The sequence below is a fragment of the Quercus robur genome, chromosome 2 (genome assembly GCF_932294415.1).
Source record: "Quercus robur chromosome 2, dhQueRobu3.1, whole genome shotgun sequence".
Lineage (NCBI taxonomy): Eukaryota > Viridiplantae > Streptophyta > Magnoliopsida > Fagales > Fagaceae > Quercus > Quercus robur.
The window spans coordinates 76,420,995-76,433,733 of NC_065535.1; the positions used below are offsets into that span (position 1 = coordinate 76,420,995).

General features: G+C 34.8%; 1 protein-coding gene across 5 annotated transcripts in view; it reads left to right on the forward strand.

The window, feature by feature from the left end:
• LOC126715078 (inositol hexakisphosphate and diphosphoinositol-pentakisphosphate kinase VIP1-like) overlaps positions 1 to 10,986 on the forward strand; it is a 41,934-nt gene extending 30,948 nt beyond the window's left edge. For 3 of the 5 annotated variants that reach the window (XM_050415504.1, XM_050415506.1, XM_050415508.1), the window contains 8 exons: positions 1,270 to 1,336; positions 2,966 to 3,037; positions 7,391 to 7,641; positions 7,724 to 7,781; positions 8,608 to 8,775; positions 9,179 to 9,253; positions 9,748 to 9,957; positions 10,615 to 10,986. In XM_050415504.1, coding sequence (XP_050271461.1) covers positions 1,270 to 1,336; positions 2,966 to 3,037; positions 7,391 to 7,641; positions 7,724 to 7,781; positions 8,608 to 8,775; positions 9,179 to 9,253; positions 9,748 to 9,957; positions 10,615 to 10,668 — 955 coding nt within the window. In that variant the 3' untranslated portion in view covers positions 10,669 to 10,986. Of the gene's footprint in view, positions 1 to 1,269; positions 1,337 to 2,965; positions 3,038 to 7,390; positions 7,642 to 7,723; positions 7,782 to 8,607; positions 8,776 to 9,178; positions 9,254 to 9,747; positions 10,310 to 10,576 lie in introns of those variants that run through there. The other 2 variants (XM_050415507.1, XM_050415505.1) reach the window with 2 other exon arrangements.
• The last annotated feature ends 1,753 nt before the right edge of the window (positions 10,987 to 12,739 follow it).

Sequence of the window (12,739 nt, forward strand, 5' to 3'; positions counted from 1 at the left end):
AATTCTAGAAGCTTTGAGGGTCGCGAATGGTCCATTCTTGAGTTTAAGTCTTTTTTACTCTCCTCGAATGGTGTTTTGTTTTACCATCTTTTTCTTGTATTTACCTTCCTGTGTTGCTTGATCTTTGTAAGTTGGTTTCTTGATGTTTTTGCCTCTTTCGTACATTTCCTATGTACGGGGCTGTGTTCTTTTAATAAAATTTTTATATTACTTATCAAAAAAAAAAAAGCTTTGGGGGTTGGGGGGTGAGATTTCATTATGCATCACGTGGACTATTTGGAGAAAATGCAACCATTATACTTTTGAAGGGATTGAACATTTGCCTTTGGAGTTAAAACTGTTTGTAGTACGCTCCATGTATGATTGGATGGCTGCTTTGAGTAGTCACTCCATGTAAGATTGATCTTTTTTATTTTTAGTAACATTCTTTAATCACTATATATATATATATATATATAGGGTTGGGTTTAAGTTGTACCTGATGCGATAAACAATATTACACCACCTAATAACTTGCTATTGGATTCATATTTTGAAAATCTTACCGTTGGATTACATGGTTTATATGTTCTTAACTTGCATGCCAATTTTTATGACAATCAAATATTATTTACTATTTGATCCATAATCTCATATTTTTTGCATTATTTTAAATTACAAAAACTTGAATTTAAACAATTGATTGATGACATGGTTATTGATTTCTGATCATCTTGAAATTTTGCAAGCATAGAAAATATACGAAGGTAATGTAATCCAACAGTGGATTTGTCAAAATTTGTATCTAATTAAAAAATATTGAATAGTGTAACATTATTTAAAGTTACACTAGGTGTAACTTGCACTCAATTATATATATATAGGTGACACTGGTCTAGGTTGGTCAGGTGTTTGGGGACACATCATGACATGATGAGAGATATATGCATGTTACACACTTACCTGCATCCATACCATATGTACAGAGTACAAAGCACTTATAATTTTCAGTGAGCATACAAGGGCCAAATGTTAATATTGTGGTAGAATCTGGAGAGAGTTTTCTGTGATTTTTTTCATTCTCAACAAAGGTCTTTTGTTCCCATCAAGTTCATCTATCTTATATTGCATCACAATCTTTAATAAATGTAATTGAAATTCAAGTTGATCATTTAATCTTAATTCAAAGTTTGGCATTTCACTAACAGAGAAGTTTATGTTCTTATGTCAGTTGTATACTTGTGTTCTAGCTATGATAATATATGTTATGTTTGACTTACTGCCTGACAGGTATGATCTCTTGCACAATGCACATCTTAATCTAGAAGGGTTGGATGAACTCTTCAAAGTAGCTCAGGTAATTGACAAAATCAATTTTTACATGCATACATCTTTAGAAGGGAAATGATTTTCATTTTAATATTGATGTAATAGCAAATGTTCATAACATCACTGCAGTTTGTATGTTATTTTGATATACGACTAAAGTCACCACATGAGAACTGTATACTCTATTGATATGTGATTCAGTGTGTCCAGCAAGATGTCTGTCTTTGTGTTGTAAAATTTACTTTATTATGATTTAGAAATTTAATTTCTTCTCATGTAGCAGAATTCTTTAGTCAGTCTTATATCCGGATGAACAGTTGGAGGGGGAGGAAAATGGGGTGGTTGATTTTCCACCTGGGCTCACAAATCTCATTTCCTCCAAATTGGGAGGAAAAGAAGCCAAATTAGGCCTATAGATAAAATTACAAATTTTATTCTGTATTGACTCTGTACCAGTCCAAGTCAATATCGATTAACTGCTGAATCAGACTGATTTCTTCTTACATTTGTGCCACTGTAGAGAAAGCAAAAAACTAGTTTTTGGAACACATAACAGTACCAAAAGCCATCAATCCTTCAAAGCAGCATCAAATAACACCAAAATTAAATGCAAAGTGCTTAAATTGATGAAAAGTAAATAAATAAATAAAATACATTCTAAATTATGAAGAGAGAGAGAGAGAGAGTAAATAAAAAAAATCACATAATATGCTTGGTGATAGACTTGGCTGAGAGTTTCAACATAAGCAGGTGTTGACAACTAAAATAATGGAGGTTTCCATGAGCATCTGACATTAGAAAGCTGAGCTTTTAGTTGACATGCAATCAATTAGTTTGTTCCATGGGTGTGAAAGTGAGCTGTGAAGAGAGAAAAGGAAAGGGAGGGAAGAAATAAAAGAGAAGAAGAGATTAGAATTTGTGAAAGAGAATTTCATGAGAGAGAAAGGGGAAAAGAATGAAAAGTCAAGAATGGGTAAGTTGAATTGAATAAAGGCCCAAATTTTCTTTTTTAAAAGTGAAACTTAAAAAAAAAAAAAAAAAGTATTTTCTATATATATAATAGAAAATTTACTTATCTTATGGGGCCCAAATGTAAATTTACTTCATTTTTCTTCTCAATCAAGCAAAGAAAATTTATGTTTATTTTGCATCTTTCTACTTTTCCATACTCCAGATCAAACACAAATCTTTTTTATCCTCCCAATCACAAACAGTTTGGCCCCCTCTAAAAAAAAAAAAGAAAAAAAAAAGGAATTGGCCCCATCAAAAAAAATCTTGCAAGCTAATATCTTAAAACATATACTAAGTTCAATAATATATTGAAAAAAATTTATAAACGCCACAGTCAAATTCATTATTTTGAGTTAACTAAGTCATACAGCCTTTTCTTTTCAATCCTAGAATTTCTGCTTCTTAGGACTCTGCATTACGGCCTTCAAAAGAAATTTCTCCCTTATTTCCAACAAAAAACTAGCAGTCCCAAAGTATAAATTTTGAACTTCAGTAGTTGAAAGAATAGATGGCAGAGAGAGTTCATGAACTTGCACCTATCCACTTGTTTTTTTTTTTTGATAAGTGCATTTATCAACTTTTTCTAGTATGTGTATCGAATATTGGGTAAGATCAACTGAAAGTGCTCTGTATATTTTCATTGCAGCTCCTTGCAGATGGTGTGATCCCAAATGAGTATGGAATTAATCCAGAGCAGAAGCTGAAGATTGGCTCAAAGGTAACATCATTTTTGTTCGATGCGGGATTAGTTTGGTTGTGAGAAAGACCTGTTGGAAGTCCCACGTTGAAAAATATAGTGCTGTGCTTCCTGTTTTTGACGCAGGACAACCAGAATAAAATTGAAATAATGGAAAATTAAAAGATATGACCTAGGAGTCAGCACCTAGGCCTTGCTTGGAGTCAGCACCAAGCGGGGAAACCACTAGGAGTCAGCACCTAGGATAGACCTGGAGTCAGCACCAGACCAAAGAAAGACCAAACGGCCATTGTTTTCATTCATCAAAATATCAACTGACTCCTCAAGGAGTACAATAGGTTGCTTATAAAGGATTACTAAACCCTAGTTCTAATTGGCTAGGAAACTCTAATTGCCTTATTACAAAAATACCCTTGCTGGCTAGGAAACCCTAATTGCCTTATTACAAAAATACCCTTGCCTCTAAATTAAAATACTAATACTCCAATAAACTAATAGGACCTAAAATATAAAAATACAATTGACTAGCAAACAAAAATAATACTAAATAATAATTTTCTTGCATCTCCCGCATCATTCTCTTCTGGTTGGAGAAAACTCGACCTCGAGTTTTAAAGCATTGAAGGATTAGGATGCTGACAAACAACACTTGCTTCAAGTTTGAAATCACCTTAGGGAGTATAGGGAAAAGAAAAACCTTGAATTCCACTGCATCAAACTCATTTGGAATAACAAAATCAATGTGTGGAATCAGTATAATCTCTTCTTGAACCTTATGAGCCATAGGAAGCACTTTGGTTACAACCTCTTCGACTTCACCAAGATGTAGATCTTCAAGGATTGTGGAGGGTTGATCAGAAGCACATTCAACAACTTCAACTTTCACATCATGTGCACCCTCTAACATAATACTCTCTTTAGGCACCATCTTTTCACCTTGCTGTTCTTCAATAGATTCATTTCCTTGCACGCTTGTTAAAGCAACACTTGTCGAGGCATGTACGTCTATGTCAACATTAGGATTTGGTGTTGCTGAAGGATTCTCCACGACCAAGATATCACTATCAATGTTGTCTTTTATGGGGGCAGCAATAAGTTTATTGTGATCAATTATCCTTGGTTTTCCAATTGAATCGGGTTGAGTCTTCATTTGCTTCATCTGAGCAATCCTGTTGTGAATCTCTTTCATGAGCTTTGCAGGTAATTTCTTTACTTTCCTGGTAGATAATTCCTTGGTAGAGTGTTCAAAAGTGCACCGAGGACATGAAATAGGATGAGGATGAGATTTCATCGTATTTGCTTCAACTTGAAAAGTACCACACTGAGCTTGGGGTAGATACTTAGCTCGATAGTATGGTGACAAATACTCATCACAAAGTTTTTCTTTCATATCTTCCCACACAGTAATGGCAGGTTCATAATCCATATAGCGGAAACGTTCAAGATTCTCCCAAAACCTTTGTGCTTTACCTATTAACTTCGACTTGGCATACCTAACCTTTTTGTTATCTGCAAAATTTGCTTGCTCAAAGAATCGCTCCATCCCATTCATCCAGTTGACAAAATCTCGTGGATAAGTTTCATAACCATCAAAATAAGGTGCTTCTAATATTTCCATGATTCTCTAAAATAGTGCTTCAACAAATAGCTGCTGTGATTTTCTCCTTGTCAGCAGCCAACTTACTGTACTATAGTCACGGGCTGGCAGCAACTGTGGATAACAACTTTGGGGCCTATACGTGCAATGGGCTGGCAGCAACAAGACTTTACTTCTTCTTCTTCTTCTTTTTTTTTTTTTTTTTTTTTTTTTTTTTTTTTTTTTTGTGCAAAATAATAAAATACAGTACACGGACTTAAAATTGAAGAAGCTACAGACACGGACTTTAAAAGAAAGTCAAACGAAAGACTCTAAATTGAAAGACACGGACTCAAAGTACAGACTTATGAAAAAGAAACCACAGAAACTAATGAAAGAGAGCGGAATCTCTAAATTGAAAGAAGGTTGCTCGGCGATGGGCTTGCGGGGCTAGGGGTTGACAACTGTGGCGGTGCACCGACAGGGAAGGGGGCGGCATGAGACATGACGGTGGTCTACGTGATAACGGGTTCGGCGGCTGGTGGCTGTTGGGTTTTGGGGCGGTGGGTGTTGATCTTGTGGGTTTCAGCAGCTGGTGGTTGATGGGTTTTGAGGCGGTGGGTGTTGATCTTATGGGTTTCGGCGGCTAGTGGTTGATGGGTCGCCTTTTTTTTTTTTTTTTTGGTTGTCTGTGGGTTGTGGTGGCTGGCTTCTCTGGTAGTGGAAAATATACGGTGAAAGTTTTTTTTTTTTTTTTTTTTTTTTTTTTTTTTTTTTTTTTGTGTCTGGTTCTGGATTGACTTGCGATGATGCTTCAAACGGATCGGTGTTTGCTCTGATACCAAAATTGACGCAGGACAACCAGAACAAAATTGAAATAACGAAAAATTAAAAGATATGACCTAGGAGTCAGCATCTAGGCCTTGCTTGGAGTCAGCACCAAGCGGGGAAATCACTAGGAGTCAGCACCTAGGGTAGACCTGGAGTCAGCACCAGACCAAAGAAAGACCAAACGGCTATTGTTTTTATTCATCAAAATATCAACTAACTCCTCAAGGAGTACAATAGGTTGCTTATAAAGGATTACTAAACCCTAGTTCTAATTGGCTAGGAAACCCTAATTGTCTTATTACAAAAATACCCTTGCTGGCTAGGAAACCCTAATTGCCTTATTACAAAAATACCCTTGCTTCTAAATTAAAATACTAATACTCCAATAAACTAATAGGACCTAAAACATAAAAATACAATTGACTAGCAAACATAAATAATACTAAATAATAATTTTCTTGCATCTCTCGCATCAGTTTTGTAAATACAGTTGTTGGGAGTACCACATTGGAAAAATAAAGAAGGATGTTATATTTTTTCCTCTATAAATACCATGCTTAAACAAATAGCATTAAATGTGTGTGCTAACACTTGTGTGAGCCTTAGTATATTTTGTTCAATGTTGGGCTTGTTGCTTGGTGCATTTCATCCCCCCAACCCCTTTGGTGTAAGTCTTTTTCCTTTGTTATTTATTTTCACTGGTCAAAACTAGTTCCAGTTCCCAGTTATAATGGTTGATCTTCCAGTTTTTCTGGTTTTAATATATTTTCATGAATTTTCAGTTTTAAGCTAGGACTGGACTTTTTTTTAAAATTTTATTTTTATTTTTATAATAAAGCTAGGACTGGACTGGTATAGCCTTATAGGTCCTGGCTCTCTGTTGAACCTGTGGGACCAGTGAGCCCAGTCCGGTTTATGAAACACAACCCTTGCCTAGGATACTGTATATATCGGTACTTGAAATTTTTTAAATGAAAAATGTATATGCTTGACAATTTACAATGCTATATCAGGGTGTTTTTTGTGTATCCAATATGTCAGATCTCACATACAGGCCTAGTCTCAGTTAACTGCTCTGAATGCAGCAAAAAGTTCAGATATGCTGTCCTTTGCTGCATACATTGTTTGACTTGAGATGAGATTTTAGAGGAAACAAATATGAAAGAAGGATTAAAAAAAGGAAGTAGTCTAAATTTTTGCACCAATAAAAAGATTATCTTTTTATTATTATTTTTTTTTGTGTGCAGCAGATGGGTTCATGTTTACACCTTTGAACAATTTGTTGTTCTAATATAACAGGAAACAGCCAACAAATGTAATGGGGTTAAAGGTGGAACTTGAATCCCCGAGATTTTTTGGGTTTTATTGACCCAATAACATATCTGTAACAATCCAATGAAAAGCGCTAGCCACATTTGCGTTATACCTCAAAATGACTAGTCACACTTGAAACTTCTTGTAGTTGTTAATAAAGCCCAAATCTACCCAATATATGCCCAATGTGGGACTTATCACACACCCACACAATTTACACTCTTAATCAATATCCAAATCAGATCTGGGGCATCACAATATCATTCATAGATTTTCTCTTACACAAGAAAACATTTGTTAGGACACTCTAAAGTACTTCTATGAGAGCTAGCTCAAGATCTTTGCCCTTATTACTTGAAAATTTATAGTTTTGACCTCTTACTGTTCGAAGTCTTTGTGAACATCATCTGATTGTCACGTTAATGCTTCAATGGACCATCTAATATTATCAACTAAAAATAAAAGAGCATAGGCACTAATATTATACGAAGTTTGGACCTCCACATTAACTTATGGTCCTTTTCCTTTGCATGCGTCTTGGGTTCTCCATGTGAAGTCAATATTGCTTGTTGTACAGTTATATCTGTATCCCATATATTACATTTTCTGTGGACCCACTGGCTGCAGCTTAACTTTACATTTTGGCAATTCAGATTGCTCGCCGTTTGTTGGGTAAAATTTTGATTGATCTGAGGAATACTCGTGAAGAAGCCATCAGTGTTGCTGAATTAAAGAGTAATCGAGACCAAGATTCTACATCCAAAAAAGCTGAAAAGGAAGATACTGAATATCAATCAAAGCTCTACATTAAGAATGATGACATGAGAAGAACTAGCACAAGCGATATATCACTGGATCAAGATGATGATGATGATAAGGAGACCAAATATCGTTTGGATCCAAAGTAAATTTATGACTCTGTTTTTTGTCACATGTTCTCTAAGCTCCAACTAATTATGTCAAGTTATTTCCTTATTTTCTGTCAGGTATGCCAATGTCAAGTCACCTGAACGCCATGTGCGGACACGCCTTTACTTCACATCAGTGAGTACAATTCTCTCTATTACAATAACTTGCACTAAAGAAGCTCTCTCTCTCTCTCTCCATAATTTTTACAAATTATGATTCAAACAACTACTGTTTAAATTCTTTATATCTATTTTTGGACTGAATACTTTGATTTAGGTAAGGATTGAAGAGATTTCGAATAAGATTTTATTTATTATTAGAATCTTAATTAAATGATTAAATTCACTAGCTTTAGCTTTTAGGACAATAGGAAATTTATCATGGTATCAAAGTTAAGTGTTCTAATCCTGGGACCTATGGTTTATGGCCCTACCATGCGTCCAATTGTGGAACCTGTGGGTTATGGGCCCACAACCCATTTACTTTTGGGGGAGAGTTGTAGCTAAAATTTGCTGCTAAATTTGAAATAAAAATTTTATAGTTATATGAAATTTCATTATTTGACTGTTCTAATATCTTTGGCCTTCATTCATTTGACTTGCATCAATACATTGACATGAATAGTTATTTTTCTTCCAAGGACTTTTCTTTCTTTTAAAATATATGACCCTTTTAATTATCAATAAAAACATGGAACTTAAAGTATTTAGCTTAGAATGACATTCCTTTAGTGGATTCCCTAAAATATTTCTCTTCAGGTTCTTTCCTCTTATGGTTTTATTGTAAGCTTAATGTCCTTTCTTTCATGTGGAGTAACTGGAAAATTTATTAATAATAAGCTGAATGTGTCATTCCCCAAATCGGATTGTATAAGTGTGTTGTGCAGGCTTGTACTGATGTGCAGTTTAACTTTCTCATCAGCTGATATCAAGTGTTTGCCATTTACTCTTTTTGATGACAGGAATCTCATATTCATTCTGTCATGAATGTTCTCCGTTACTGTAACCTGGATGAATCTCTTCTAGGGGAGGATAGCCTTGTTTGCCATAATGGTTTGGAGCGTCTATATAAAACAAAGGAGCTTGACTACATGAGTTATATTGTGCTGAGGATGTTTGAGAACACAGCGGTAGGTAATTTAGTGTGTTTGCTAGAATGGTCATTTCTATTTGGTTCATATAACCCTTTCTTTGCTAAAAAGTCATTTTCTTAGAGCCTGTGTAAATAGATCCTGCGTGGACTAGATGTTTGACTGATAAACTGGTGTTCCATGTTTTGATCTGGACTAGTCAGGCAATCCTTCTTGTCCATCAGTTCATGAAAGTGGTCATGTTATTAGAGCAAGTGATGACCCAACTTAAGACTATACTAAACCTAAAGGGCAACATAAACTGCAAATGAAATACTTTAGAATGATGAGATGTGCAATTTATAATTATTAGATTGTTATGTTTTATTTCTGCTTGTCAAGAATTCTTAGATTATTGATGGTGTATCATACTGAGAAATGTTTCTTGAAATTGCAATTGCAGGTTAAGTTAGAGGACCCAAAAAGGTTCCGCATAGAGATGACCTTTAGCCGTGGTGCAGATCTATCCCCTTTGGAGGTAATGCATGTTCAATTATGGTAAAGTTGTTATGAAAGGAATATCTAAAAATAGTTAATACTTAATAGTGGACCTGTCCATCCCGAGCAGGGTTGAAAATGTTGTCCTCTATTGATTGTGTTCCTTTCTTGCTGTGGAGAGAGAGAGAGAGAGGTTTGAGCTCTGGGAAATATTCTCTTAGAAGAATTAAAATGGTTTTTCTTTGAATATGCTATCCAGACAATCATATTAGTGTTTTATCAGAAAAAAGCTTGTTTAAGGTTGGATTAATATACCAACCTCCCTGACACATCCACTCAACTAATGGTTTGAGTTTCTTCTTCCTGTATTAATGGAACTTTTTTTATATGCCTGATTGGCCTTATTTCAAAACATTGTTTGATACCAGGGATATCAAAAAGCCTCAAGATGGGTTTTGTTAAGACATCAAGGTCAGTAATTAGTTATATGTGATCTTTGCTTGTTTAACAAGCTGTTTCTCTTTTGATTGGCAGAAAAATGACAGCGAGGCTGCTTCGTTGCACCAGGAGCACACACTACCAATTATGGGTCCAGAAAGGCTGCAAGAAGTAGGATCATACCTCACATTAGACAAAATGGAAGAAATGATTCATCCTTTTGCCATGCCAGCAGAAGATTTCCCTCCGCCATCGACCCCTGCAGGATTCTCTGGCTATTTCGCAAAAAGTATGCTTGAGCGCCTGGTAAATCTTTGGCCTTTCCATAAGCATGCAAATTCTAGTGGAAAGTAACGAGAATTCTCACTTTTATTTTCCTGCTTACCCCCTTTTCTACACGTTCTTTGATTGTTTCATATCATGCATCTTTGATATCTGCGGAACTTTGGTTGGTTGATCGGCTAGAGTGAGTTTTGAGCTCCTTCAGAGAAAATTTTGGGAGGCTTACAATTTTCAACAACAAAAGAATGTTGTTGGAAGAAATCATTTGGCTGAAACTGACGGACTTTCCCTACATCTTTCATTGTATTTTTCCCCTTTTTTCCATTATTGTGAATAACAGTTTTCATTAATGAATGCCTTGCTCAGCTAAGTCTTAGATTGTTTGTGTTGGGTTGGCTAATGAGATTTCCAGTGCTCCTTGAAATTAAAGACTCAATCAATGCATTTGATAATAACTAAAAGAACAAACTGACCTATTGAATAGTTAAGTCACTTCTCCTAGCACAAATTTCCCTCTTTCTTTTTATTTTTATTTTTAATTTGGGTTAATCCGACTTTATTTTTGATAAGCGCAAGTCTTCTACTTACTCGCATGATGATGTATGTAGCATCTCCATTTTATACATTATGTGGCCTTGTATAGTGATGCCTTGGAAACTTTTCTATATCTGCTTTGAGAAGGCCGAGTCAATTCCAAAGGAAGTAAACTGCGAAAAAGAGGGATTAAAGAAATGAAAATAAGCGCATAAACACAAGTTGCCAGCTGAAGTGTTCGCTTGCATGCATCACCCCTGGTGATGAAATGGCATTGTTCAGAAGCCAAGCTTTGTCCCAGATATGAATAATTCAACAGCGACGCTCAAGAATCCTGCATATCATACACGGAACTTCTTCGTCATGTTTCCTAGTTTCTGACTTAGGTATGCGTTAGGTAGGCAAGTGGTAGCTCTTCAATGTGAGCTCAAAGGTTTTGGGAAAGGGGGAAGGCTACCCTCCTTTGTGTAGCCTACTCTCGTTCAATTAATACAGAAAAAAAGATAGAATTTACTCCTAGAGATTTTTTTTTTTTAATTAGATGCAAAGCCTGGTTTTGGCCCAATTCTTCATAAACATCCCCATCATTCCTATCCCTTTCCTTCTCCTCGTTATCTATTTATCAATGGGTCATGTCATTGTCATCATTTATGCATTTTTTTAAAAATATTTTATCTTCTTTTCTTCACAACTCAATTCTTATCCCCAAACCGACTTATCAGTTGGGCCCGGGGACTCAAATCCTAGCCATTTGGGTCAATCGGCCAATATACCACGGGCTATCATCTATGTTATTGGAAGATAGAATCATGTTCTAATTTACAGGTGAGGACTGCAGTACCTAGGCTTCAAATTAATATCTGTTTAGATGGGGTATCTTCCAGGCTGTTGTAGATTTATCAAATTGTTTTGATTGGTGCAAAGGTCGATTTAGCCTTAATTGATTTTTCAGCCTCATACTTGACATAAAAAGGGACTTATCATTAAATATCCTATTTATTTGGTTCTGAATTGGAGATGGTCCATTTTATAGCGAATATTTTAAATATTTCATGGATGAATAATGAATATGTTATCAAATTATTTAATATTGATTATTATATCTTATATGGTTGGATGAGATTTTAATTGATATGATATAGGTGTAAATCTTTAGATGTGTGAAGAACTATATCTTTTCCATGAAATGAATTCTTTCAACTTCAAAGCAAGTGGGGTTTGAGACATGGGATGGTAGGCTTTATTTGATTGTATATGTATTTAAAATAATATTTGAAAACTTTACGAGATAAATAAATAGTCAAAATAATCAAAATAAAGCCAAAAGCGATATAAACTTGTAGCTCAATTAGTTGGTATCTCTTTGTCTTTTTAAGAAAGACATCTAAAGTTTAAATTCCTTCTTAACCTTTAAAAAAAAAAAAAAAAAAAAACCCACCAAATTGAACTACCAACAACATTATTTCAGAATTTTGTATAGGTTTTATTCTTGTTAAATAGTGAGTGGAAGTTTACCAAAATCTTTAGGGAAAGCACAAGCTCAATTTTGAACTTTGGTCATTCTTTATTATTTCTTTATGTTCAGTTGTTTCTTTCAGGTACCCTAGTGTCTCTTTAACCAATCAACAAAATAATTCTTTTTTTTCCTCACAATTCATTAAGTTTAGAAAGTTAACCAATCCAATTAAAAGTATAAAATAAAAAATAAAAAAGCCTTTTTTTTTTGGATGAAAAAAAAAAAAAAAAAAGCCTTGTTGATTGGATGGGAATGAATGAAGAAAAACTAAGTCATTCCATATTGAAATTTAACTCGTTGATTCTCAAAATTTGTGGTACTTTATAATTTATGTTAAAAATTAAAGCTGTGGGTCATATCAATTAAATTACTATTTTTTGTTCTTTTTTAATTTTAATGTGTGTTGCCACATCTCTATCGTCAAACATGGAGGATCTGGAGAATCGAAAGAGGGGAATCAAAATCAAGAAATTAAAATCTGTCTTGATTTGTCAAAGATGCATATCACAAAAGCTGTAACATGATAAGTTATGTAGTTCATTTCTTATTAAACAATGTAACAAAAGGCGGCAACTTCTGTTTAAATGTTCCCTATCCAAAACTCTCCTTCATGTTCATGTTTCTTGCCCATCAATCTCTCCAGCACAATATTGAAGGCAAGTTTTCTTTCAACATTCGATTGTGGGTTGCACTGGCTAGTTCAGGTGCACCACAAGGACACTAGAAACTTACCTAAAAACCACTTTTTTAGTGTGA